Raw genomic sequence first — 23,288 nt, 5'->3', positions numbered from 1 at the left:
GTGGCCCCGACCTTGGCTTTGTCCCTCACCATCCCTATCCTCCTGTTGCCTACTGTGGGTGTGAGCTGGGGGACCCTGGGGGTCGCAACCTGGAGCCAGTTGCAGCCAAGTCCATCCTCACCACTCGAGGCTCTGGTGAACACCTGCTGGCTCTTAGACTCCGTGCCCCAGGGAATCTTGCGCTCTAACCCCAGTGGGACCTGTCTCCTGTCCGCAGCAGTCAGCCGTAGGGTCCACAACCTTGCGGTGCACTCCTGATCCCTACGGTGTGCACCTGTCACTTCGCCTCAAGGTGACCTGACACCTGCCCTAATTCTCAAAAGCTTCTCCTAGAGTCGGGGGGGAGGCAATCAAACTTCCAGCCTGTAGAGTCTTGAGCAGGCCAAACTAAAATCTGCCCCCCCCCCCTGGCTACAGTAACCTCATACTAAATTGACCTCACAGTCTATGTAGAAGGGTGCTAAAACCATAAATACATAAGTGAAAATACCTGGATGGCAATCGGGACAAGCTGATTCTGAGTATTCTTCCACAGTAGACACATAGGGGTTGCAATGTATTGACGCTTTTCATTGATAGTATTAGCAGGAATATCCTTCAAAAGCTCATAATCTGCCAGGAAAATGTGACCTCTCTGAAAGGTAACAATTACAAAATCTGATCAGCAGTGAAATACAGTAAATGAATGAATTTACTCTACGTGCGCAAAATGTTTATTTTGTTACATAGGACCAAACCATTGAGCTAAATAAAGTGTATGTAAAAACCAAAAATGATGTTTATTTTGGATAGAAGAACACACATGGATCAGAAGCTCCTATGAAGGTTCAGATTTCTTTTCACTTCTTGCGTCTCGGAGGAAATCCATCCTATTGTGACGCAGCAAAAAAGAAAAAAACAGACAAGGGTTTCAACCCTTCCCTACTGTATCCAAAACTTAAAGCGGAGTTCCCACTGTTACTTTTTAATTTTTTAATTATTTTTAGGATGCATATCTTTTTGTTACGAGGTTTATTTTGATAACTCGCGCTTTTTATTGATTAAATCGGCGCCCGATTGCCGATTTTCATATAGGAATATATCTTATATTCTTGTTTAGTAGCAGTTTCCATAGTGCTTGTGGGCATGTGAAGCCCACAAGCACTATCTTCCCGGGCTGTGGTGCAGCTGAGTGACCAGCATGCCCCCGCCCCGTTCTCACGCATGCTCAGTAATGCGCCGTAGCGGCGCTGTAAAGTATACAGGTTGCCATAACAAAAGGGGCGTCGCCGGCGGAAGTGCCCGCCCCGTTGTTATGGCAACCTAGCCCTCAGCGCTGCCCACTGCTTCCTGGGAAAGGATGACACACATCTCCCCAGGAGCAGTAGCGAGCGGAGGCATCGAGGGAAATGACGTCAGGAGCCGAGGTGATAAAGTAGGTGGATTTCGAGGGACCGCATAACAGTCATAAAAAAGTAAGTAAAAAAAAACGTTTGGAGATTTTTTTTTTATGTATTTCATGCACATTAACCACTTCAGCCCCGGAAGAATTTACCCCCTTCCTGACCAGAGCACTTTTTGCGTTTCGGCACTGCGTCGCTTTAACTGAATTGCGCGGTCGTGCGGCGTGGCTCCCAAACAAAATTGACGTCCCTTTTTTTTTCCCCACAAATAGAGATTTCTTTTGGTGGTATTTGATCCCCTCTACGTTTTTTTTTTTTTTTTTTTTTTTTTTTTGCGCTATAAACAAAAAAAAAAAAGCGACAATTTTGACATTTTCATATAATAAATATACCCTCAAAAAAATATATAAAAAAATTTTTTTTTTTCTCAGTTTAGGCTGATACGTATTCTTCTACATATTTTTGGTAAAAAAAAATAAAAATGCAATAAGCGATTATTGATTGGTTTGCGCAAAAGATATAGCGTTTACAAAATAGGGGATCGATTTATGGCATTTGTCATTAATATAGATATTTTTTACTAGTAATGGCGGCGATCAGCGTTTTTTATCATGACTGCGACATTATGGCAGACACATCAGACATTTTTGACACATTTTCCGGACCATTGTCATTTATACAGCAATCAGTGCTATACAAAAAATGGATTTTTAAATACAGCTTACCTGTAAAATCCTTTTCTTTGAGTACATCACGGGACACAGAGCATTTATTCATGACTATCTGGGTTATACGCTACCTCTAGGTGATTGGACACTGGCAACCAATAGCAAGAAGGTTCCTCCCATATAACCCCTCCCATACGGGAATTACCTCAGTTTTGTAGCAAGCAATTAAATTCACAGAAAAGAGGGGAGGGATCTCTGTGTCCCGTGATGTATTCAAAGAAAAGGATTTTACAGGTAAGCTGTATTTAAAAATCTGTTTTTCTTTATCATACATCACGGGACACAGAGTATTTATTCATGACTGTCTGGGATGTCCTAAAGCAATGCACCTGAGGGGAGGGAGATACAGCTTAGACAAGTCCCAACTGCCCCTGGCCTGGATGATAGTTTGGCGAATCCTCTTTTAGGACCCTTTGGCAAAATAAATAGAGAGTCAGTTTTCCTGAAAGGAGCTGACACCCTTAAGTAGACTTTAATAGCCCTCACTACATCCAGCCAGTGGAGTAACTTTTCTTCCTTAGACCTGGTATTTGGAAAAAAGGAGGGCAGAATGAAATTCTGATTCAAATGAAAATTGGAAACTACTTTCGGCAAAAACTCCCGACGGGAGCGCAAGACTGCCCTGTCCTGGTGCAGAATCTAGTAAGGATTTCTGCATGAAAGGGCGGCTAACTCCGACACTCTTCTGGCCGAAGTTATGGCCACCAAGAAGACTAATTTCCTGGTCAATAGGACTAAAGGAATCTGCTTAATAGGCTCAAAGGGTAATTTCTGAAGGGTTGATGGTACCAAATTCAAGTCCCATGGGCATAAGGGGGGCTTAACCGGCGGTCTTCGGTGCATTACTCCCTTAAAGGCACACACCAAGGAATGGGCTGCAATTGGTCTTTGGAAAAAAACTGATAAGGCTGAAATCTGACCCTTAATTGTGCCTAATGCTAATTTTAAGTGCACTTTCCCTTCGTACCAGGAAATGTATGATTTCCAAACCCTGTAGTAAATAACCCTAGAAACCGGTTTCCTAGCATTTATCAAAGTGGACAAGGCTGCACCTCTGACCCCGCGGTCCTTTGATACCCTGGCCTCAATAGCCAGGCCGTCAAATACAGCGAACGAAAAGTGAACGGAAGGAGCAATGGGTCCCTTACTGCCAATTTCACAATTTCCGTGTACCAGGACCTCCTGGGCCAGGCTGGGCCTACTAGGATCACTGGTCTTCGCTCCTCCTGTATCCTGCGTAGCAGATGCGGCAGGATTTGAATTGGAGGGAAGGTGTACAGCAGGGAATACCGGTGCCAAGGAGCCACCAATGCGTCCCTCCCGACTGCAAGAGAATCGTTGGTTCTGGATACAAATTTGTCCAATTTGGCATGGAACCTGGATGCCAGGAGATCCACATGCGGGGTCCCCCAATGCTGACAAATCTGGAGAAAGACCCAGGGATGAAGGGACCATTCCCCTGGCAACAACTTTTAGTGACTTAAATAGTCCGCCTTCCAATTGTCCACCCCCGGTATGAATACTGCCGACAGAAACGGCACATGCCTTTCTGTCCACCTCAATATGTGACCCACCTCTTTCTGAGCCCCTAGGTTCTTGGTGCCCCCTTGGTGGTTGATATTAACGACCACTGTGGAATTGTCGGTTTGAACTCGGACCGGGAGACCCTGCAGCTTGGTCGTCCAGAAATGCAGAGCTAGCCGGGCTGCCCGAATCTCCAAGAGATTGATGGGCAAGGTCTTTTCTGCTTGAGACCACTGTCCCTGGACTGAAGCTTCCTCCAGAAGTGCTCCCCAGCCCAGACGGCTGGCGTCTGTGGTCACAACTTTCCAGGCCACTGGTGGAAATGATTTCCCGACCTTTAAATTGCTGGTCTTTGACCACCAAATTAGGCCCTGTAAAGTCTGTGGGGACAGGATCATAGGATGATCCAAAGTTTGAGTGGTTTTGTTCCAGGCTCTTAAAATGTTGTTCTGGAACAATCTGGAGTGGAATTGAGCATAAGGGACTGCGTAGAAAGATGATATGGTCTTGCCCAGTAACCTCATACAAAGCCGAACGGATGTTTTTTCTTCTCTTTTCACCCTCCGGACGAGCTCCACTATGGAGTTGATCCTTACAGGGGGTAGAAACACCTTTTCTCGGACGGTGCCCAAGTTTAGGCCCAAATACATTAATACCTGAGTGGGATGAAGGTTTGATTTGTTCATATTCAGAATCCAGCCTAGGTGTTGTAAAATCTCAACGGTCCTCAAGATGTTTTGGACCAGGACGGGACAAGATTGATCCTTCAAGAGAAGATCGTACAGATATCCTACCACAGCAATTCCCTGGGATCATAGAACCACCAGCACAGGGGCCAAAATTTTTGTGAAGACCCGAGGGGCCGTGGCCAAACCGAACAGCAATGCGACGAATTGAAAATGGCGCCCTTCTACCACGAAACACAGAAACGTTGATGCAGCATGCAGATGGGCACCTGAAGGTATGCGTTCTTGATATCTATGGACGCCAAGTAATCCCCTTTTTTTAGGGATGTTATCACTGAGCGAGTCGATTCCATACGGAAAGTTTGGACGCTTAGAATAAGATTGAGAGACTTGAGGTCCAAAATGGGCCTCGAGTAAAACCCTTTTGAACCTTTCTCCATGTGGGACCTCGATGATTACTTCCTGCTTTTGCAGGCGCTCTAAGGCTAGGAGCAGACATTTCCTTTTCTCTGGTTCCACCGGAACCCTTGAGCTCAGGAACAGAGTTGGAGGAAACTCCCGAAACTCTATCTTGTAACCTGACGTTATGATGGAAATGACCGTCTTGTCCTGAACTTGTTTTTCCCAAGCATCCAAAAACAGCTGAAGCCTCCCCCCCCCCATCCGTAAGAGCGGGCGCGCCCCTTCACAGGGTAGACTTGGAACTGGGCTTGTTTAGCCTTTGAGTCCAGGGTTTTTTCTGACCCTGCGGTTTTTTAAAACCAGACTGCTGAGGCCATCGATACCAATTGGGAGAAGAAGAACTAGATCCTGGAGCATGGGGAATCTTGAAGGAGGGTCGCTTATTCTTCCTATTAACAGGGAGGAAAGTGCTTTTCCCACCTGAGATCTTTTGGATATACCTATCCAGATCTTCGCCAAACAGGCATTCATCATGAAAGGGAAAAGCTGCAAGAAGCTTTTTGCATGGTGTTTCGGCCAACCATTTTTTTTTTAGCCACAAGACCCTGCGCATATGCACAGAGAGAAGTGCACAGCGAGACATCTGCTGGATTGAATATTTTAACGCGTCTACTGCAAAGCACAAGGCGCGAGGGAGCTCCGATAATTCCTCGGTAGCTTCTCCTTGACAAGGAAAGTTCCTAACCAATCTCTTAACATGATTCTTTAAGGACTGGCAGATGCCAAAAGCTGCTACTTCTGGCTGAACAGCTGAACCAGCTACTGCAAAGGAGGCCTTTAGCAAGGATTCTAGCTTTCTATCGGCCGGGTCCTTAAATACCTGGGCGTTATCCACCCGGCAGGTCAAATTTTTATTTACTGAGGAAATGGCAGCATCCACCAGAAATGTACCCCACTTCTTGAATTTCTCCTCCATAGGATACAAGAGGGGAAACCTTTTTGGAGGTAAATATATCCTGTCAGGATGATCCCAATCTGCGTAGATCACCTGTTCTAATAACGGATGCACAGGAAATGCCTGGGAACCTTGCTGAGGTCGAAGAGAACCAATAGTAGAACAGGAGGGTCCAGTCTTCTGAACTGGGGGTAATTTAAACCCAGCTCGAGCCATCTCTGTCAGAGATTGGACAAATAATTTTTGGGAATGGGAGGCTGAGAGCGGCTCCTCCGAGCTAGATTCTCTAGTTGAGGAGTCCTCAGCTTCTCCTTCTTGATCCTTTGCGACCAGATCCTCCCCCCATTCTGGGTCTGGGACCCCTGGTCCTGCCTGGATATTAGAGTCCTGATGCTCAGATGACTCACCATCAGGATCAGGCTCTGGCAAGGGAGATCTGTTACGTTTTCTCCCTGCTTGTGTTACCGAGGCAATCATATCCGCTATTTTACCTTCAAGGCCAGCTATGGCAGACGCCAAATCATCTTTAGTAACATAAGCTGAGGCAGGGGCACCAGCCGTGGCCACAATGCCTGACAAATGTAATGGCTCAGCTAGGCCAGAAGCTGCAGGACCTTCAGGGGAAACTGGGATAATATCCTCAAGAGTTTGATCTCTGGTTTTGAAGGAGGTGCTCTTAACCCTGTTTTGGTCTTGCTCCCTGTTCCTCTTTTCCTGGAAGACATTGCTTACAAATATGGGAAGACGGTACTCCCTCTGAGCTCCGTCCCCTTTAACCTGATGCAACTGTGTCCAAAAACCTGCAGAATCACGTGCCCAACAAGCCCTATGTCTCCACTCGCACACCAGGAGAACTGCATCTTTTAAAAGGTTCTAGATGGCACCGTTCGATCCGCGCAGTGGGCGTGGTATGTGCAGGGATAGGGATAATTGTAGACACTCACCAAGGTTGAACTGGATGGACTGGTGTCTTTATTCAACCTTCCTAACTATGAAATGTACTATGAAATGTGTACTAAAATATTTACATTGCATTTATATTAAATGCAGCCTTACCAGTGCCAATTACATGAAGCCAGACCCACCCCGTGTGCTCCAGCCAGACCCGCCCCATGTACTCCAGCCAGACCTGTCCCATGTTCTCCAGCCAGACCTGTCCCATGTTCTCCAGCCAGACCTGTCCCATGTTCTCCAGCCAGACCCGCCCCATGTACTCAAGCCAGGCCCACCCCATGTTCTCCAGCCAGACCTGTCCCATGTTCTCCAGCCAGACCTGTCCCATGTTCTCCAGCCAGACCTGTCCCATGTTCTCCAGCCAGACCTGTCCCATGTTCTCCAGCCAGACCTATCCCATGTTCTCCAGCCAGACCTGTCCCATGTTCTCCAGCCAGACCCGCCCCATGTACCCCCAGCCAGACCGGCCGCATGTACTCCAGCCAGACCTGTCCCATGTTCTCCAGCCAGGCCCGCCCCATGTACTCCAGCCAAGCCCGCCCCATGTACTCCAGCCAGGCCCACCCCATGTACTCCAGCCAGGCCCGCCCCATGTACTCCAGCCAGACCCGCCCCATGTACTCCAGCCAGACCCGCCTCATGTATTGTAGCCAGACCCGTCCCATGTACTGCAGCCAGACCTGTCCCATGTTCTCCAGCTTTACCTGTGTCTGGTGACTGGTGAGAACATCATCGCATATGCCTGTCACACGGCCGTACTCCATGCTCTGTCTTCTGTGAATGACAGGCTCAACCAGGAGTTGGCCTGGTCAGTATTCGCTCCATAAGACGCAGAGACATTTTCCCCCATTTTTTGGGGGAAAAAAGTGCATATTATGGAGCAAAATATAAGATAATTAGTTGCAACGTGTTCTTCCAGCTCTCCCTTCTTAGTACCACTTTTTGATGCCCTATCCTAACTTTTTTGAGATGTGTTGCTGCCATCAACTTCAAATTTACCTTATTTTTTACTTAAAATTTTACATTTTCTCAGTTTAAACATTTGATGCATTTTATATTGTGAATAAAATATGGGGTTTTTGAGATTGGCAAATCATTGCAATCCGTTTTTTTTCTGTAGATTTTTACAAGACGTCCCAACTTTTTATTGGAATTGGATAGTATAATTTAAGATCCATATCTCCACAGCAGATAATAACTTTACCTCGAGTTCCTTCTGTAGGTCGCTGCATTCCCCCAGGGATGGAGCCACCATGTCGTCGTTAACTTGGAAGTTATTTGGAAGCTTTACGCATTTCTTGATCAGTGTGGGGTTAATTCCATTCAGATATTGGCTTCCAAAGAAAGTATCCTCCGTCCATATGTCACTCACTATATCTGCAATGCAAGAGCTTTAAAAATTAAGATATTAAAGAAGTGGCTACAGAGGGGGGTGATCAAGTATACAAGTGGCTTAAAGTAGAATTCTCACTAATGGCCCGATGCCTGTGGAGGTCACTCGCTGGCGCAGGAATCTTCTCCTTGGCTGTTGCAAGCTGACATCACTCCTGTGCATGCGCAGAAATGCAATTTTCTGGTCACACAGATACTGTGCAGGAATTTAAACTGAGCTGCGCATGTGCAGCTTAGTGTACATTCTACAGAGGATCGTAAACGGGTAGTTAATGTATTTTTATTAATAAAATAAGGTGTGTGGCGCTAATAAACACACAGAAAAGGTTTGTAAACATACAGTGCCTTGCGAAAGTATTCGGCCCCCTTGAACTTTTCAACCTTTTGCCACATTTCAGGCTTCAAACATAAAGATATAACATTTGTATTTTTTTTGTGAAGAATCACCAACAAGTGGGACACAATTGTGAAGTGGAACGAAATCTATTGGATTTTTTAAACTTTTTTAACTAATAAAAAAAATGAAAAGTGGGGCGTGCAAAATTATTCGCCCCCCTTGCATTAATACTTTGTAGAGCCCCCTTTTGCTGCGATTACAGCTGCAAGTCGCTTGGGGTGTCTCTATCAGTTTTGCACATCGAGAGACTGAAATTCTTGCCCATTCTTCCTTGCAAAACAGCTGGAGCTCAGTGAGGTTGGATGGAGAGTGTTTGTGAACAGCAGTTTTCAGCTCTTTCCACAGATTCTCGATTGGATTCAGGTCTGGACTTTGACTTGGCCATTCTAACACCTGGATACGTTTATTTGTGAACCATTCCTTTGTAGATTTTGCTGTATGTTTGGGATCATTGTCTTGTTGGAAGATAAATCTCCGTCCAAGTTTCAGGTCTTTTGCAGACTCCAACAGGTTTTCATCCAGAATGGTCCTGTATTTGGCTGCATCCATCTTCCCCTCAATTTTAACCATCTTCCCTGTCCCTGCTGAAGAAAAGCAGGCCCAAACCATGATGCTGCCACCACCATGTGTGACAGTGGGGATGGTGTGTTGAGGGTGATGAGCTGTGTTGCTTTTACGCCAAACATATCGTTTTGCATTGTGGGCAAAAAGTTTGATTTTGGTTTCATCTGACCAGAGCACCTTCTTCCACATGTTTGGTGTGTCTCCCAGGTGGCTTGTGGCAAACTTTAGACGAGACTTTTTATGTATATCTTTGAGAAATGGCTTTCTTCTTGCCACTCTTCCATAAAGGGCAGATTTGTGCAGTGTACGACTGATTGTTGTCCTATGGACAGACTCTCCCACCTCAGCTGTAGTTCTCTGCAGTTCATCCAGAGTGATCATGGGCCTCTTGGCTGCATCTCTGATCAGTCTTCTCCTTGTCTGAGCTGAAAGTTTAGAGGGGCGGCCAGGTCTTGGTAGATTTGCAGTGGTCTGATACTCCTTCCATTTCAAAATGATCACTTGCACAGTGCTCCTTGGGATGTTTAAAGCTTGGGAAATCTTTTTGTATCCAAATCCGGGCTTTAAACTTCTCCGCAACAGTATTACGGACCTGCCTGGTGTGTTCCTTGGTCTTCATGATGCTCTCCGCGCTTTCAACAGAACCCTGAGACTATCACAGAGCAGGTGCATTTATACAGAGACTTGATTACACACAGGTGGATTCTATTTATCACCATCAGTCATTTAGGACAACATTGGATCATTCAGAGATCCTCGCTGAACTTCTGGAGTGAGCTTGCTGCACTGAAAGTAAAGGGGCCGAATAATTTTGCACGCACCACTTTTCAGTTTTTTATTTGCTAAAAAAGTTTAAAATATCCAATAGATTTTGTTCCACTTCACAATTGTGTCCCACTTGTTGGTGATTCTTCACAAAAAAAATTAAAATGTTATATCTTTATGTTTGAAGCCTGAAATGTGGCAAAAGGTTGAAAAGTTCAAGGGGGCCGAATACTTTCACAAGGCAATGTACAGCAACCTAAGTAGTGCGTTCTCTAAATATCCCTAATAAGAAATAGTTACATATAAACAGGCAGCACAAATTACTGTGTAAACAGGAAAAAGATTATTCAGTGCAAAACAAGTATAACCACTATTGTTACTCAATTGCTCATAAAGAAATATATATAATTAAGCGTGACAAAATATAATCAAACAAATCACCCAGCGTATACTAAGAGTCAATATTATAAGATAAATGTCCGTGAAATTCAAATCTCTCAAAATAAAAACAGTCCAATGAATGGTGTAGAATCAAACCCAGGTTAATCCAATTGGATAATCTCCCAGCACACCGCTGTGCTCGTTCCTCCACTCCCCTTGTTCAAGCACACTCACCCAATAGATTTGCCTCCCACACTCGTGTTCGGCTTAACACGTGTAGTGGCCGTAACCCTTGGCAGGGCGGCCTTAACTTTTGAGCTTACCGGTTACCTCCCTTTGGCTGGTTCTTCCTGGTCTAATGGTTCCCAGAGTTATTACCCAACACTTTGGACGCTGACACCATAAAAGTCCTTTAGAAAAGGTTTTATTTGCAGGGGTAACATCCAACAAACACAGTCTCGTATGGGAACAGAGGGCAAGGGTGGAGAAACTCAGGTACCTTGAACTGCTAATATCAGAAAGTCTCTAATACCACCCAGAGCGTAGCCACTCGCAGCTGGGCGCTTCAAGGCTGAACAAATCTCTAGCCAGAGATTATGGCAGTCAGAACTTTGATCCAGAACTTGTGAAATCTTTGACCTTGAGTAACTTGTAACAGAAAGTGAACAGGAACCTTTTTCCTCAGTACCTGGAACGTGCTCTGTCTCCTTGGCAGTACTGGAAAAAGCGTGGATTCGTGGATTCGTGGATTCATCAATGTCCTTCACAACTCAGAAACCAGGCACTTCTTAGGATTCCAGCTTGTTGGCCCTCCTCCGAAGAGTCCTCCTCCAGTTGCCTACACGAGCTGCAGTGCCCCTCCAAGCCGAGAGTACACCCGGACACCTTGAATCCTCCCTCAGTGACTGCGCCTCGGACCAGCCGGTTCCGAGACTCGGGAACAGACGGATCCTTACTCTAGACCAGGCGGGTCTATTGAGGTTAGCCTACTGAAGCATGCTGCGGGGCGACGAACGCTCCCGTGACCAGGACCCGTCGCAGGGATACCCCGCTCCAGAGTCAGGAAAAGACCGCTAGGGCCTCACGAAATGAACTACGGACACGTGACCTCAACATCTTATGTACCCTTCCCCAGACTCCTCAGCGGGGCCAAACTCGCCCACTGATTGGCTCAGAGGAACGCTGATACCCAAAGCGTTCAACCAGGCCTGGTTCTGAGCCTGCCATGTGCACCTCACCGTACACAGCCCAGCCAAACTGATGTCAAAGTTAAACCTGCACAATTACCCCTCAGAACCCCTTTACTGTTCTGAGGCAAAAGCTAAATTTGTACATGACAGACACCTTGTCCAAAGTGTCATCTCTACATACGCATTCATCCACTCCTGGATATGATGCCAAATGCACTTGAACGATATCCGTAATGCGTGAAACACTGTCCTAGATGCCATATATCAGTTTGCCCCACATGTAAAAATGCCCCACATGAGTTGCTCCAAACATGTGCCAAACACAAATCTTGTCACAGCAAACCAAACATTGATGATGCAATCGAAATCGGTCACGGCGGACCCAGGGTGTGCGATAAACTTTCAGTAATCTCACCCACTCCTTGCCCCCGCGAGGCACAAGCCGGTGTAATAGATCGCGTTCCTCCGTCCTACACCCCGCTCAGTAGATTGCCCGGAAGCAAGTGGCTGCTTGGCTGGAATACTCAATTGTACAGGATGCAGCATACTTTGCCTCTTCATGTATATATATATTTTTTCTGTCTCCAAATATACTCATGGAGAAATGTACCGTTTTGTTAATGTTGGTGTCTCCAACTTGAGAAGTCCAATGGAAAATGGAACGGGGATGCCACAACATGGAAAGTCTACTTCCCACTAGGGATGAGCTTCGAGTTCGACTCGAACATTGCCTTTTCGCCTGTTCAGCGAACAGTAAACAATTTGGGCTGTTTGCGGCAAATATCGAAAAAGCCGGAACACCCTGTACAAGTCTATGGGAGAAATCTAAAGTGCTCATTTTAAAGGCTAATATGCAAGTTACTGTCCTAAAAAGTGTTTGGGGCCCCGGGTCCTGCCCCAGGGGACATGGATCAATGCAAAAAAAAAAAAGTTTTAAAAACGCCCGTTTTTTCAGGAGCAGTGATTTTAATAATGATTAACCACTTTCAGACCGGACCATTTTGCTGGTCAAAAACCAGACCACTTTTTGCGATTTGGCACTGCGTCGCTTTAACTGACAATTACGCGGTCGTGTGGCGTGGCTCCCAAAAAAATTGACGTCCTTTTTTTCCCACAAATAGAGCTTTCTTTTGGTGGTATTTGATTTGATGCGGTTTTTATTTTTTGAGCTGTAAACAAAAATAGAGCGCCAATTTTGAAAAAAATGCATTATTTTTTACTTTTTGTTATAATAAATATCCCCCAAAAATATATAAAAAAACATTTTTTTCCCTCAGTTTAGGCCGATACGTATTTTTCTACATATTTTTGGTAAAAAAAATCGCAATAAGCGATTATTGATTGGTTTGCGCAAAAGTTATAGCGTTTACAAAATAGGGATAGTTTTATAGCATTTTTATTAATTTTTTATTACCGTATATACTCGAGTATAGGCCGACCCGAATATAAGCCGAGGCCCCCAATTTACCCCCCAAAAAACTGGAAAACTTATTGACTCGTGTATAAGCCGAGGGTGAGACATGGCTGTCCATCCCTGTGTGTCCGTCCATCCCTGTGTGTGTGTCCGTCCATCCATCCCTGTGTGTGTGTCCATCCATCCATCCCTGTGTGTGTATCCATCCATCCATCCCTGTGTGTGTGTGTGTGTGTGTGTGTGTGTGTGTGTGTGTCCATCCATCCATCCATCCCTGTGTGTGTGTCCGTGCAGCCTTGTGTGTGTGTGTCCATCCATCCATCCCTGTGTGTGTGTGTGTGTCCATCCATCCATCCATCCCTGTGTGTGTGTGTGTGTGTGTGTGTCCGTCCATCCATCCATCCATCCCTGTGTGTGTGTCCGTGCAGCCTTGTGTGTGTGTCCAGCCTACCTGTGTCCCGAGCCTCCTCCGTCCCGAGCCGTCGTCCCGAGCCTCCGTCGTCCTGTGCCTCCTCCGTCCCGTCCCGTGCCGTGCTGATGGATCGCCGCTCCAGGATCGCCGCTCTTCTCGGCGGCCATTCTACAATTCAAAAGCCGCGCCTCCGCCTCCGCCTGTGATAGGTGGAACACTCAATTTCCCAGCAGCCTGTGTTCCGCCTATCACGGACATCCTCTCATCCTCGTCCGTAGTACGAGGATGAAAGGATGTCCGTGATAGGCGGAACACTGACTGCTGGGAAATTGAGTGTTCCGCCTATCACAGGCGGAGGCGGAGGCGGAGGCGCGGCTTTCGAATTGTAGTATGTCCGCCGTCTGTCTGCTCGATACGCTGATCGAGCAGTCAGACGGCGATGACTCGAGTATAAGCCGAGGGGGGCACTTTCAGCCTCAAAAAAGAGGCTGAAAATCTCGGCTTATACTCGAGTATATACGGTATTTATTTTTTTACTAGTAATGGCGGCGATCAGCGATTTTTATTGTGACTGCGACATTGTGGGGGACCCATCGGACATTTTTGGGACCATTGTCATTTATACAGTAATCACTGCTATATAAATGCAGCGATTCCTGTGTAAATGCCACTGGCAGTGAAGGGGTTAACCAGTGGGTGGCAGTGTAGGGGTTAAGTGTTCCTAGGGGTGTGTTACTAACTGTGGGGGGGCTGGGCTTTCATTTAGTGTACACTGATCTCTGCTCCAATCACATGGAGCAGAGATTAGCGTCACTAGTTGCTAGGCAGAATGGAGAAATGTTGTTTACACGGCATTTCCTCCATTCGGCCGCTCCGTGAGATGATCGCAGGGATGCCCGCGGCGTTCGAGTCCGCGGGTCCCGCGACTGGACTCACAGGGTTCCCGACCAGCGCGGGAGCGCGCTGCCGGCGGCGCACTCCCGATGGCAGGGCGGCATCGAATATTGGACGTACCTGTACGCCAATATGCCTGCTCGTGCCTTTCTATCGACGTACATCGGCATGTGCTGGTCGGGAACCGGTTAAAGTGAAACAATAAAAGTGTAATATTCCTTTAAATGTGGTACCTGGAGGGTGTCTATAGTATGCATAGTGTCTATAGTATAGTATGACATCAGGGGGTCTGGTATGGATTTTTAGGGGGACCCCCACGTCAATTTTTTTTTTTGATGGAGGGTTCCCCTTTATATCCATACCAGACCAGAAGGGTCTGCTATGGATATTTAGGGGGAACCCCACGTCATTTTTTTGACAATATAGCCGCAAGTGATTTTAAATTACTTTTTTTCCTGCAGAAATGACACTTTGTGCAGGGACAGTTCTAAGCACGGGAAACATGCGCCCCTTCACAGGCATACTATAGACACCCCCCAGGTACGAAATTTAAAGGAATATTACACTTTTTATTGTTTCACTTTAATCATTATTAAAATCACTGCTCCTGAAAAAAACGCCGTTTTTAAAACTTTTTTTTTGCATTGATCCATGTCCCCTGGGGCAGGACCCGGGTCCCCAAACACTTTTTAGGACAGTAACTTGCATATTAGCCTTTAAAATGAGCACTTTAGATTTTGAAAGTTCGAGTCCCATAGACTTTAATAGGGTTCTAAAGTTCACACAAAGTTTAGGTCTGTTCGCAGGTTCTGGTGCGAACCGAACAGGGGGGTGTTCGGCTCATCCTTACTTCCCACAAAGAATCCTGTGTAAGCTGGCAGGATTTCAAAAGGAACAAAGAAAAGTATACATCCATTATGGAAGACCTAAGTAAAGCACATACCAGAGAGTTGGAAGAAAACCGCCATTATACTAATACAACAAACGGGGTGGACACAGACAGACTTAGCACCACATCCCTAAGTAAGTAAACAAATACAAAGACGGGGGGGGGGGGAGGGGTTAAGCAAGAACCCCGGGACTTTTAAGGTGCTATATGTGGTAAATAGATAATGACAAAAATATATGTCATAAAAAAAGCACACTTTTTTTTATTTCGATAACAAAATTACAAAATTATTCACAAATAAATAAAAGATAAAATTATCCACATCAATGTTTTCAGATAGAACACAACAAAGTTGTGTATCATTTATCACTTCAGAGCAGGCCCAGACTGGGACAAGAATCAGGCCCGGGCATTTTAAACTGGGCAGCCCAGTCCCTGGGGGGGAGTAGGTCAGAGATGTGTGGCAGGCATTCACGGGGGTGGTTGGTGACCAGATATTCATCCCGAGAACCATCCTCAATTCTACAAAGAGACATCCCCAAACCAGCAAAGATGACTCCAGACCAGCAAACAGACGGCCCCAGACCAGCAAAGAGACGGCCCCAGACCAGCAAAGAGACGGCCCCAGACCAGCAAAGAGATGGCCCCGGACCAGCAAAGAGACGGCCCCGGACCAGCAAAGAGACGGCCCCGGACCAGCAAAGAGACGGCCCCGGACCAGCAAAGAGACGGCCCCGGACCAGCAAAGAGACGGCCCTGGACCAGCAAAGAGACGGCCCCGGACCAGCAAAGAGACGGCCCCGGACCAGCAAAGAGACGGCCCCGGACCAGCAAAGAGACGGCCCCGGACCAGCAAAGAGACGGCCCCGGACCAGCAAAGAGACGGCCCCGGACCAGCAAAGAGACGGCCCCGGACCAGCAAAGAGACGGCCCCGGACCAGCAAAGAGACGGCCCCAGACAAGCAAAGAGACGGCCCCAGACAAGCAAAGAGACGGCCCCAGACAAGCAAAGAGACGGCCCCAGACAAGCAAAGAGACGGCCCCAGACAAGCAAAGAGACGGCCCCAGACAAGCAAAGAGACGGCCCCAAAAGAGCAAGGCGACATCCCCAGACCAGCAAAGAGACGGCGTCAGACCAGCAAAGAGACGGCGTCAGACCAGCAAAGAGACGGCGTCAGACCAGCAAAGAGACGGCATCAGACCAGCAAAAAGACGGCATCAGACCAGCAAAGAGACGGCGTCAGACCAGCAAAGAGACGGCATCAGACCAGCAAAAAGACGGCATCAGACCAGCAAAGAGACGGCCCCAGACAAGCAAAGAGACGGCCCCAGACAAGCAAAGAGACATCCCCAAAAGAGCAAGGCGACATCCAGAGACCAGCAAAGAGACGGCGTCAGACCAGCAAAGAGACGGCGTCAGACCAGCAAAAAGACGGCGTCAGACCAGCAAAAAGACGGCATCAGACCAGCAAAAAGACGGCATCAGACCAGCAAAAAGACAGCGTCAGACCAGTAGATGGACATATACCTGTAAAGAGATGGCCCCATACCGGTAAATAGACAGCTCCATAGTAGTAAAGAAACAGCACCATACAGACAGCCCCATACCAGTGAAGAGGCAGCCCCATACCAGTGAAGAGGCAGCCCCATACCAGTGAAGAGGCAGCCCCATACCAGTGAAGAGGCAGCCCCATACCAGTGAAGAGGCAGCCCCATACCAGTGAAGAGGCAGCCCCATACCAGTAAAGAGGCAGCCCCATACCAGTAAAGAGGCAGCCCCATACCAGTAAAGAGGCAGCCCCATACCAGTAAAGAGGCAGCCCCATACCAGTAAAGAGGCAGCCCCATACCAGTAAAGAGGCAGCCCCATACCAGTAAAGAGGCAGCCCCCATACCAGTAAAGAGGCAGCCCCCATACCAGTAAAGAGGCAGCCCCCATACCAGTAAAGTGGCAGCCCCCATACCAGTAAAGTGGCAGCCCCATACCAGTAAAGAGGCAGCCCCATACCAGTAAAGAGGCAGCCCCATACCAGTAAAGAGGCAGCCCCATACCAGTAAAGAGGCAGCCCCATACCAGTAAAGAGGCAGCCCCATACCAGTAAAGTGGCAGCCCCATACCAGTAAAGTGGCAGCCCCATACCAGTAAAGTGGCAGCCCCATACCAGTAAAGTGGCAGCCCCATACCAGTAAAGAGGCAGCCCCATACCAGTAAAGAGGCAGCCCCATACCAGTAAAGAGGCAGCCCCATACCAGTAAAGAGATAGCCCCATACCAGTAAAGTGGCAGCCCCATACCAGTAAAGAGGCAGCCTCATACCAGTAAAGAGGCAGCCTCATACTAGTGAAGAGACAGCTCTATACAGACAGCTTCATACCAGTAAAGAGGCAGCCCCAAGAGGCAGCTCTTCCGCCTTTAGGAATGCCCGTATAGCGGGAGGTGAGCGGCGGCCACGGTCTGTGTTAACCCCGTCCTGACCGCAGTCGCCGCTTACCTCCCGCTGTGCGGCCCAGTCATCAAAAGGCTGCTCTTGCTACAAAATGCAGCCCAGGGACCGTGGCCCACCGGGCAAACGCCCGGTATGCCCTATGGCCAGTCTGGGCCTACTTCAGAGTATACCACTCGACATGTTTCGCGCCTCCGAGCTTCCTCAGGAGTTAAAGGTACACTTAGTGGATAAACTAAAACAAATAAGAAAATACAGATCAAGAGTATATCATACATGTATTGCTATCAACAATAGTGTACCGAGATAGCACATTTCAATGATAACCAAGATATTGAGTATAGTAAAAGTATAGACAATATATAATTATCATGTGTTTATAGTAAGCTTAAACATTTTTACCATTTTTAGGGCGTAGGTTCATATATGATCTTGCCTACAAACGCCAATTGCGCCACTTGCGCCACATAATCCGACTGAGGGGGCCACAGGAGAGCTATTCAAGATGAACTATACAGAGATTTAACGTTAGAAATATCGCCATTGACAGTCATTAGGCATTTGAGTCATATATATAGATGAGATAAATTACCTGAATTGTTAACATAGAAGTTCTATATTGAGAAAATATCCACGTCATTAAAAAAACGGAATGTTTGTGCGCATGAGCGGGACTTCCGGTTCGCCACACTCAACGGGAGCTCCACACCGTTCCGGCCCTTCAGTGCTAGAAATAACACCTTCCAGCCAGCGGGAACCTTTAGCTTTACCACCCCCGAACACCGGTCAGTACAGAGCACAGGCCCATATGACAAGAGGCCAGCCAAAAACGGTCGTCAGCCGTCAGCTACATTTTGGCCTAACCACCTCTGAACCTCCTAAGATGGCGGCCGTTCCTCTCCCATGCGGTGACACCGACATACAGGACAACATTGCCGACCCTCCACCCCCCCCCCCCCCCCCCCAGCCTATCTCTGCTGATGTGAGTACACACCATGAGCTCCTGGCATCCTCCAGCCTCCACCAGATCTCTGCTGAATAGATCGCTGGCAGGCTTCTCTCACTCCCCTCTGGTCAACACTCCTAATAGCTTGGCTGATGCCATGCAGGCATCCTGCCTGTGGGCAATCATGGCTCTCCTCGCTGCCGGCGCTGTGATTGGCCAAGCATGCGGGGTCACAGTGCATGCTTGGCCAATCATGAGCCAGCAATGCACTGTGCCACTGCAGTGCATTGTGGGCCGTGAGCGCCACACGAATTTGGTGCGAACAGCCTATAACATTCGGAATTTGCCGAACGGGCGAACAGCCGATGTTCGAGTCGAACGTATGTTCGACTCGAACACGAAGCTCATCCCTATTCCGGACCACAAGCTTGAATTGGACAGGGCCCACAGGGCCTTGCAATCCCCCCGCCAGTATAGGCTCCCCTGGGATATCTTAGTTAAGCACCACTACTATGGGATAAAGGAGAAAATTATGAAAAGATCTCAAAACCAGTACAATCTGGCCATACATGGCAACAAAATCCAAATCTTCGTGGATATCTCTCCCACCACAATTCAAAAGAGGAGATCCCTCAGACCCCTCCTGGATATTCTCAATCAAAACCTGATCAAATACAGATGGGCTTTTCCCTTTCGCCTGCAGTTCCAGTTTAAGGAAAAAACCTACAGCTTCACCAACTTCCAGAATGGGGAACGTCTTCTCCTGCATCTTGGGCTCATCTCACAGGATCTTTCTACCCACCAATCGGAGAACCGCATAAGCACATCCAAGAGGCCCCCTCCGAACAGCCCCTTGACCCCACTGTGGGTGAAGCAGCAAACGAAGAGGCACCGTGATTCTGTACCCCCGAAGTGATTCTTTGGACTTTTTGTCCCTTGGGAACTTGACCCCAACCCCTCTGTTCCAGTTGGATCCTAGGAGGAGGTGATGGACTTCTCAGCACCCCTCCGGTCCTTCTCAGGACCCTCTGGACTGGCCTTCCCCAGAAGGGACCCCTCTCTTTTTTTTCCTAGAAAGACTGCTTTGATCCTCCCCACTCCAGTGTACTCCCCCAATTTGTCTATTCCCCTCCCTTCTCCCCTTCCCAGGTTACTGCTATCTTCATGGGGCTCCAACAGAGTGAGTTGGGATTTTATCCCAGGTTATTTAAGCTACCAAGACAATGCGGGGCTCCATCCCCTGCTCTACTAGCTTTGCTACGATTCTCAGATTTACCCCTACCGATATTTTCCCTTTACCCCCTAACCCCTCCCCCCCCCACTTCCCCTACCAATGTTGTCGCAAGGTAGTTGACTTTACCTGTTCTGCACTCTCAGATTGTGAAACCGATGTTTAATAGGTGTTTCGGTTTATAACTTCTATATATCAACTGTTCTTCCCTCTGGCAGCTCCCCCTTTATGTAGCTTACTGGGGGTGCTGTGGCCGGAGTGGGCTGCTTGCCACTTCTCCTGCTCTACCTTTGAGGAGGTTTCCTCCCCTGGAGACACCAGGAATGCAGCCCGGAAATTAGATTCGAGAGCACCACAAAGAAAGGCGATCCCCACTAAAAACCCTCCCTGCTTAACTGGCTTTCCGGTAACGGATTTCTCTTCCATAAGCGATCATTAACCCTTTGGGGACTTTTGTTTTATGTAAGTATTGTGTAATTTTTCGATCACATTTGCTACTTTATTTGGGAGGGTTTTTTTACCCCCTTGGTTGCCTTTTTTTGGCAATCTTTTGTATTTTTTATTTTTCCAGTTGTTTAAAAAAAAAATATATATATATTTTTTTTTAATTAATATTTTTTTTTTTATTAATTAAAACAAACACATTTTCTCATGTTATTTTTAATAGTCCCCCTGCTGGTCTTTTTTTTACCCTCTGCGGTCTATCATGGTAATGGGTATTTGTTGAGGTGGACCAATCCACGATTGCACTATCTTTACAGTGGTCAAAGGTGGGTTCTGTGTCTTTTTTCGGGGGGGGGGGGGGTTTAGTGGGGATCGCCTTTCTTTGTGGTGCTCTTGAACCTGTGCATTTTTTTTCCATTTGTACTTTACTTGTGTAATTATGTTGTTTTCTTTCAACTTAGAAGTTTGTATATTGGAACATTCACACATCCCCTGAGGAAGCAAATATCTTTGCGAAAACATGTCGGGATAATGTGTGTCTTAGCCCCTTGTACACACAGGTCGGAGATTCTGCCAACTAAATCCGTCGGATTTAGTCCGACGGATTGTGTCCGAAACTGTTGCATAGACACGGTCGGACTAAGTTGTCGAAAAATCCGATCTTTCAGAACGTGATGACATAATTTTGTTACGACGGGACTACGTTCAGGCTAGTAGCCAATAGCTTTGATGTAGGAATTTGATCTGAGCATGCGTGGCACTTGGTCCGATCAAAATTCTCTACACATGATCGGAGTATGTCCGATCGAACCAGTTGGTCGGGAAATATTTCCAACATGTTGGAAAATTGGGTCGGACGGAGATTCGGACGGAATTAGTCCGATGCATACCACACACAGTCGGATTATCAGACGACACGGTCCGATAGGACGCATTCCGACGGATTCTCCGACCGTGTGTACAAGGGCTAATACAAATACCGCTGTATTACATTACTTGCGACCACCAAAGTTTTTACATGCTGTATATGTGTTAATGAATTTTAACCTTGATTTCAATAAATATTTGATATATTTTTAATTTTCTCCTTTTGTCTAACTAGCGTGTTATAATTAAATTTACTGTTGCACCATGAAAATCCCTCTGTCCTTGTTTTCCCTTTCACTCATGCAATATTTTTTAGGATGTGGTGCCTTTCTTGTTGGGTGTTCGCTATGTTGTGTTGAACCGTCGCCCTTTTTTTTTTTTTTTTAATTACTAAGTTCACTTTCGAAGAGTATACCAGAGATTCAGAAGCAAAATTTTACACACCTGAATATGGTGATTTTCGTAGGGAGGACACCAATTTAATGTCTTCCAGGTTATGCCATGAATCAGTGTTGGAGGCATATCTATTCAGCTGTACTTCTAAGCCACTAAGAGAAGAGAAAATAGACAATGATTATTAATACCGGTCATGGATGGATAATGCTGGTACACAGAAGTATCTACCTAATAAATTCTACACAGCGTCCAGCCTCTCCCTGCAGATCTTTTATTTGAAGGGTCAGAACTAACAGACCATAGGACTACAGCCAATAAACCAGACATGCCAGGTAACAGCCATACTGAGGCTTATGCCGCGTACACGCGATCAGATTGTCCGGTCGTACTTAGTCCGCCGAAACGCATTTCAGCAGGACAATTCGATCATGTGTGTGTGGGCTTCAGCGGACTTTTCCAGCGTGAAGTCCGGCGGACTAAGAAAGTATTTTTGCGCTCCAATCTTCCCGTCGGACTTGGGTTTTCAATACGTTCGTCAGTATGCTAGTCCGGCGGACTAAGAATGACGCATGCTCAGAAGCAAGTACGAAAAAAGGAAGCTATTGGCTTCTGGCTATTGAACTTCCCTTTTTCTAGTCCCGTCGTACGTGCTGTACGTCATCGCGCAAGCGAACGTCGGACTTTCTGTGCGTCCGTGTGTGGCCAAGTCCGTTCGGTAGAAAGTCCGCCGGATTGTATGTCGGACTAAGTACGCCAGACAACTCGATCGTGTGTATGCGGCATTAGACACCAGGAAAGTTCAGATGAAACCTTGTCTTGGGCAAAAAGATTGCCTGGTTATGGCCCTAAAATTCCTCAGCGAAGAGCACCAGATGGTATACGAACCATATTTTTTTTGACACACGTGCACTCCAAAAAATCGATTTAGTAAAATATGTTAACTATTGTTAATTACTATGAAGACATTATGAATTGTACACTTAAAATTAAAAGGGGTTCGGACTTTCCCCTCCATTCTCTCCCTTAATTTTCCCCTTCACCTTTTCCCCCCTTTTTTTTCTTAATCTCTCTTCTCCCATTGGCTTTCACGTTCTCCCCTTTTTTCTATCTTTTGCTTTACCCTTATATTTTCACCTTATTACCTTTCCTTTTATATTGAAGAAAAAAGGATTTTTTTTCCTGAGACAGTTGCAGAGGAGTGCCATGATCAGGTTTAATATTGGTTCCCCTTTACACTTGGGAAGATATAAAGGACAGCCTGGAGACGGACCACGGGGTAGGCGAAAGGAGGGCATGAATTAGTTAACTGGGCAACGCTCATGATTGGTAGCAAGTTCCAGGGGGCGGGGTTTTAGAGCGAGAGTTGAGCTCTCATCCCGCCCCCAGCGTCAGTCGGCGCAGAGGAAGATTCCCACCCTCCCTCCCTTATCTAAGCAGACAATACATGGCGGGTTTTGGGCGCTGGTTGGCCCGGAGGGCTGTGGTTGGTTATTAGGTGCTAACCTCTTTTGCTTTCACAGGGGTGCTGGATGTCGTAGGGGTTGGCGGGTGTTGGTCGGTGCAGGTAAAGGAAGATAACCCCTCCCCACTGAGAAGTTGATGCGGGACCCATTGGAGATATGGACCTGTTGCTGGGATGCCATATAACGATGGTTATATGGAAGATGGTGAATGGGTGCACTGCGGTCAAGAGTTGGTTGTCTCTGAGCTAGCACGTCAGCTTGAGGCCTAGTTACAGTTAAGACGACCGCAGTGCATGTTGCGCGTTATGTTAATGGGGTGGGAGGGGGAATGCCCTGCAGAAGACCAACGAGTTCAGTTTTATTAGTTTAAATGATAATTCTAATGATGTCTTGTTTTGACATGTTATTATTTGTTTTGATTAATAAAGGGGCTGCTACGGCCACTAATGACTCCAAAAAGGTGTGGTCTCATTTAATGGTAATGGGATAGGAATCGGAGTTGGGTGGTTGGTGCAGCAGTGAAGTAAACCTCAGTTATACTATAGTCATGATATTGTTTTCAACATACA

The 23,288-nt window shown here is 46.9% G+C and overlaps 1 protein-coding gene across 1 annotated transcript in view; it reads right to left on the bottom strand.

The window, feature by feature from the left end:
* LOC143957717 (arachidonate 12-lipoxygenase, 12R-type-like) overlaps nt 1–23,288 on the bottom strand; it is a 161,646-nt gene that overhangs the window by 72,829 nt on the left and 65,529 nt on the right. Inside the window, exons 5-7 of the mRNA XM_077467415.1 lie at nt 21,305–21,408; nt 7,836–8,008; nt 491–634 (exon numbers count right to left, since the gene is read on the bottom strand). Coding sequence (XP_077323541.1) covers nt 491–634; nt 7,836–8,008; nt 21,305–21,408 — 421 coding nt within the window. The remainder of the gene's footprint in view (nt 1–490; nt 635–7,835; nt 8,009–21,304; nt 21,409–23,288) is intronic.

This window comes from Lithobates pipiens, unplaced genomic scaffold (assembly GCF_037356315.1).
Source record: "Lithobates pipiens isolate NorthernLeopardFrog02 unplaced genomic scaffold, aLitPip1_a1.2 Scaffold_55, whole genome shotgun sequence".
NCBI classification, from domain to species: domain Eukaryota; kingdom Metazoa; phylum Chordata; class Amphibia; order Anura; family Ranidae; genus Lithobates; species Lithobates pipiens.
Note: the sequence above shows the minus strand (reverse complement) of the source record. Positions and strands in the feature narration are given on the sequence as shown.